Here is a 5,359-nt window from a genome sequence, read left to right as displayed (position 1 = left end):
ACACCATTGCAAGGACCTTTGCCGTGACCCGAAGTGTGCAATCCACCCAAACATCAGGAAGGAAGATGCCATTGTCGTTGGTCCGTCTCCATGGCAATTTGTCAGTGCAAGCTGCAGTTGTTGAGCCCGTCGAATGCTGAATTAAACTTCCCGTATGTCCCCTACAGTAAGGACCACGGAGGATTAAGCTTCGTTTTACCGGCTCCGTTTGAAATTGTCCTCACTGCTCCGGTTGGCTGTGGTCACACCCTCCATCCGTCTGCCCAGCGGTCATGGCTTTTGTGAATTGCCATGTTGTGTTCACGAGCTCGCAGATAATGCTCAGTCCCATAGACCGAGGGAATGTCGTCAATTGCTGCAGCAGCCTCCCCGGAAACCTTGCGAACCTCGGGCATGTAAGAGGGTGCGAATACGCCCAAGAGGTCTTGCCGGGCCGGCGCGGCGTCAAGGCGCCAGGACGTTTTTCACTAGGCGCGCCGTAATGCGACCGATCGGACGGACACGTCGTGTGGCTAGTGGGTGACGGCCGCCATACATCGACGATGTCGAGGCTGCCTTCAAGGATGCTCCCGGTAATGCTGGCAGAAGGTTTGGGTCCGTTCCTTTCGCACGAGGCAGTTGTATCCCTTCATCATCCTTCTGGTTCGATTATGATGGAATACGATGGTACCGCGATGGCGGAGGAGCAGACCGTCGAAGACGCTAGCGGCTGCGCGTGTTGACAAAGGTTTCAACGCTGACCCAAGTGGCTCCCGCCGTCGAAATGAGCCTTATCCACGCGAGATTAGCCACGGCACATCCGTCTCCCAAGCATCGTGCCCGATGCGACAAACGTCGCCTGTGCTGTCCTAGTCAGTAATAACCGTCGCGCATAAATGTCGTGGAACCGATATGAACCCTAGAGTTAGTGCATCTGTTAATCGGCTCTCTTTCCCATTTTGTAAATCCCATCGTCGTGGCGCCCGATGCCGCCCGCGCGGTTGAGAATAATGATATCAAAGTCAATGCCGTGAATTTTCTGTTCTCTAGATTGACTAGAGAATCAGTGGGTATGTTGCTAAGGTACAAGCTGCAGCGCAGGGGAGCTCGTGCTCTATGAATGTGTGCCCTCCAATGCTTGCATTACTTCGTCAACCAGCTTCGGACTTGTGTAGGCAACGACAAGCCAAAGTACATGTTGGTCTGCGTTGAACAAAAGAAAGACAGTGGGTTAGGCATCAAATAATATGGTAAAAGTTGATGCGAGAATCAGAGAGAAAAACAGCTGAAAGAAGCCGCAGCCTGGGCTGTCGACAACTCGGACTATACCACGGAACCGAGTAGACCGAAACGTTTTCGTGGTCTCGCTCGCCGTGTCCGAGTCTCGTCCTTCCAAATACCCTCTCGAATGTGCCGACGGCCCTTCGAAGGGCGGGATATCTTGTGTGTTTTGCTGCCATGCCCGTAATGACCCAGATCTAAATACCCAAATCATAAATCCGCCTGCGTATTTGGTGGTCGGAAGCGTTGAAAAGAAGAAGCGCCCCATCTAGGGACTTGGTATCTCAAAATCAACAACGCCAACTGAGCGATATCCCAACCATGCGTGTGCGAGTCCCTATGTGCGCTCGTATCGCCCGTGTCCAGTGGCATGCCTGGCGACAAGCAGCCGGAAACAAGTACAAATCCCCGTCTAAGAGTCCGAGTCCGATCGATTTTGTTGCTGAAGAGAAGATGGATCCGATTATGTAACATTAGAAGTTGAGGCGCAATTCAAAGCCTCCTTGCGAAGATGGCTGGTCCATGGTGTCTCCCTCGCTCGGGTCGACAACCATGTCCCACTCTCGCTTTGGTTGGACTTCATCCGCAAGCTCTTTGATCTCGAGCCTCATGTCCTGGCCTTCTCTCAATTCGGCAATGACATCGTCATCCATTTCGACTTCGAGGCCACGATCCAGGACATGGACGGTGCGGAGGATTTTCGACGGGTCAATGTTCCACTTTGCGGCGACGCGATAGTTGAAATCTTTCAAGTTGCGCTGGGCCAAGTAGATCGCCCTGTAGTAGTCTCGCTTCTCCGGCTCAGAGGGGCTAGGACGGATGACGTAAAAGCAGGCGACGGGCTTTGCAACACGCTCGGGAGGGGGTCGGTAAGATGGGTCGACTCCGAGGGCCTCGATCCACCCACTCAAGTTGCCGGCATCATCCGTCTTGCTGACCTTTGTAGGCTGGTCTGAGCCCTGTCGCGATGCAGGCTCACCAGATCCTTCGCCGTCAAAACCTGACCATTGTCGGTTGGGCACTGCCGACGCTTGTGATGCAAGAGACAAAGAGCTAGGTGAAGGCGACACCAGAGAAGAGCCTGCAACAGAGCTGCGTCCGCTGCGTGCTTGCCACGCGGGCCCTTCACGAGATTCCACCTTTGTGACTTCGCCGCCCTGCTCTCCGGGCAGAGACACAGGATGGGCATCGGGGTCGTCGAGATCTTCGCCACGGAGATACATTACGCTGACGGGTCTGGTGCTCGTAAACATGTCCTGCAGTGTCTGGAGCTTGTAGTGTAAGTCTTCTTCTAGCGGAGGGCGGGTGCCGCCCGCCGAACTGGTTGAAGACATTGACCACGTCCGCTTGTGCTTCTGCACCTTGCCTGGTCGCTGGTCTGATCCCTTGACCTGCGATGCCGACGATCTCTTGCGCTTGCCAAAGTCCTTCATGCCGCTCTCCGCCTGAGCGATTTGCTGTTTGAGCTTATCAATCGTCTTCTTGACGTGTGCAACGTCGTTGGAAAGCTTTCGTTCGGCACCGTGGTCGCGGAATAACTTTACCTTGCAGAAGCAGATCTCGGGGTTGGCGTCTGCCGCTGGTTGGGTAGGATCCGAAGGGAAAGTCTGGGTTTTGGCGCAAAGTCGAACCGGGATACCCTTCACGCCCTTCGAGTGACTGAAGTCGGTGGACAAGAAGTTGAACCTGACGGCAATGTTGCATTCGGGGCCGCCGTTGATACCGGGAGTCCAAACCACTGAAAACCCATCGAATGATGCAGACTCCAGCTCAATGCGAGTCCTCTTGTCGTCGCCCTCGGTGGGCTGTCCAGCTTCGACATATTCCACAGCTTGCAGCTTCCCGCCTCTTTGGTGGGCCTCGTTCGTGCCTCTTCCCTCCTTCCACAGGGCCCAGCATACCCCAGGCTTCTGTCGCTGCTGCTCATCTTCGAAGGAAATGCGGACAAATGTGCGGAATTTGGTGCCCGGAGCGACGGGGATAGTCGCATTAGTATCCACGATAGAGAGGGAGTAGGCCTGGCCTTTGTTGAGATAAGTTACCGGGATCTCATCTGCGTGCTTGATCATGGCGGTTGGCGCATTTAGAGTCGCGTGGAATCGAAACTTCTCGGCAGATGGCGGGAGCGCGGCAGCCATGGGCATGCCGCTGAACTGTCGTCCTTGTTGGAAACCAACCATGGGTGAGTTGTGAAACGCGCTGTCGATTGAGGTCATCCTCTCTTCAGACGGATCAGAATTCATAGGCGATCCATCCTGTTCCATCGTCTCGTAGCCGGTATCCTGGTGCACAAAGGTAGACGGTGCGAAGGATTGCTGAGGCGCAGGAGGCTGGATGAAGGGATGAAACTGTTGCTGGAAGTGCTGGGGATGCATCCCTTGGAAACCAGCGAGGTCCATCATGGCAGGTCCGGAGTTCATCGCGCCCTCCGACGTGGGCATCGACAGCGGGGTCCCGAGACCCATACCGAGACCCAGCGTGGGCGTGTGCAAGTCACCGGCTTGAGGGTGGTAGATGGTGTTGGTGCCGCCCGGGGTGGGAGTGTAGTAGCCAGGCGGCGCATTGGCAAAGTTGGTGAAGGAGAACGAGTTGGGATCAAGCAGTGATGGAGTGAACCTCCACGGCTCATTCGTCGCCCTCGGCGTCGGATCTTGGTCTCTGAAAGCTTCATGACTGAGACTATGGCTTCTGCGACAAGTCAAACATTAGCAAATACGTCATTTACACACAAAGAAACGCAGTCTTCCCGGTGCGTTGATGCTTGAATTGAATTTGGAAAGTGGCCGTCGATTGACAACCGGCCAAGTACCCCGCGTTTCCGCGTACTGGACTGATCTCGGGGGATGCGGCCGGCAGGCTGGACAGCAACGGCAACGGCAAGCCTCGAGGCGGCAAAACACACAAGGTTCGGTGGAAAACTGGTTCGGATGCGGGTACTGACCTTTCTTGGAACCCAGGGAGTGGGACGCCTGGGATGGGTGCAACGGCGGCGTTGTCGACGGCAGCCTGCGGAACACCAGCCGGTGCGGCGGTTGTGGCAGCTACCTCAGGGAACTGCTTTCTGAAAGTGGCCAGCAGTTCATCGCCAGGCTTCTGGGCGCTTGTTCTGTACAGAGGGCACACGAGTCAGCTAAAGGCCGGGACAGGCGCAAGAAGGTTTCGAGATGGCGCAACAACACGCAGCGTGTGTGCGGGGAGCCGGGTTGTACAGCTATTTTGGTCGGTGCATGAGGGGGACGAGGCATGGCAGAGCTTACCTTTGGCGAAACATCTGGAGAGCAGATATGTGCTGTCAAGCGACAGCAATTCCGTGGTGGTATTCAGGGCGGGTATCGTCCCGAATCTTTCCAATCTCTTCCTGGCGAGCGATCGATTGATACGGATCCTCGCCCTCGTGTAGCTTTTCCCTTAGCTTGCTTGCTTGCGACGCCTCTTTTAGTTTTTTGATTCAGCTGAGCCGGGGTTGGTTGGGCGAGTATGGCTGCTTTTTTTCCTGGTCTTAACGAACGTTGGTCAGGTGGGGGAAAGCCGGGCTGTGGCGCTTCATAGAGCGGTGGATGAGAAAACGAGCGAATGGGTCGGCGAAAGTGTCGCACGCGGTGAGAGGAGAACTCCAACGGAAGTCGGGGTTTCAAATGATGATGGGCAAGCGACAGAGGCCGCTAGCAAATCGAAAAGTTGCTGGTCGAAAGAAAAAGGGCCGCTCCGGTATGACGTCCGTGGGGAGAAAGCGGTATATTAGAGGGAGTTGTGGGTACCTGGCATGTACGTATGTGAGGCAATGTGGACAGACCGACAAGGGTTGAAGCGGAGAAAACGATGGCCTAGATGCGCCGTCGACTTCTGCTCTCGATATTGGCCTGTTGGGTCGGAACGTCGGCGAGACTTTTGCTGTTTTGGTGCGTCGAGTCCCTGGAGTCGAGAGCTTTTTGGTCAGGAGACGTAGGTGTGAGGGCGAAGTCGGCGATGAACGGGACTCATATGCGCACGAGATGTGACGACAGGTTGGGAATCAAGCGGTTCGCCGTTGGTCGTGGGGTCTTGGTTCTTGGGTGTAGTTGCCTGGTGGACTGCTGCGCGATGTGAGTTGTGAGTATTC

The 5,359-nt window shown here is 55.4% G+C and overlaps 1 protein-coding gene across 1 annotated transcript; it reads right to left on the bottom strand.

Annotated features, from left to right (window-relative positions):
• Positions 1–1,733: 1,733 nt before the first annotated feature.
• COL26b_010314 (uncharacterized protein) lies at positions 1,734–4,531 on the bottom strand (the record flags this gene model as incomplete). The annotated part of the gene is made up of 3 exons (XM_053183020.1): positions 1,734–3,933; positions 4,202–4,366; positions 4,518–4,531. The coding sequence occupies 3 exons, from the start codon at positions 4,529–4,531 to the stop codon at positions 1,734–1,736; spliced, it is 2,379 nt and encodes a 792-aa protein (XP_053033006.1).
• Between the last annotated feature and the right edge of the window lie 828 nt (positions 4,532–5,359).

Source organism: Colletotrichum chrysophilum (genome assembly GCF_026319265.1).
Source record: "Colletotrichum chrysophilum strain AFK26 chromosome Unknown scaffold_109, whole genome shotgun sequence".
NCBI classification, from domain to species: domain Eukaryota; kingdom Fungi; phylum Ascomycota; class Sordariomycetes; order Glomerellales; family Glomerellaceae; genus Colletotrichum; species Colletotrichum chrysophilum.
This window is presented reverse-complemented; position numbering and strand designations above follow the sequence as displayed.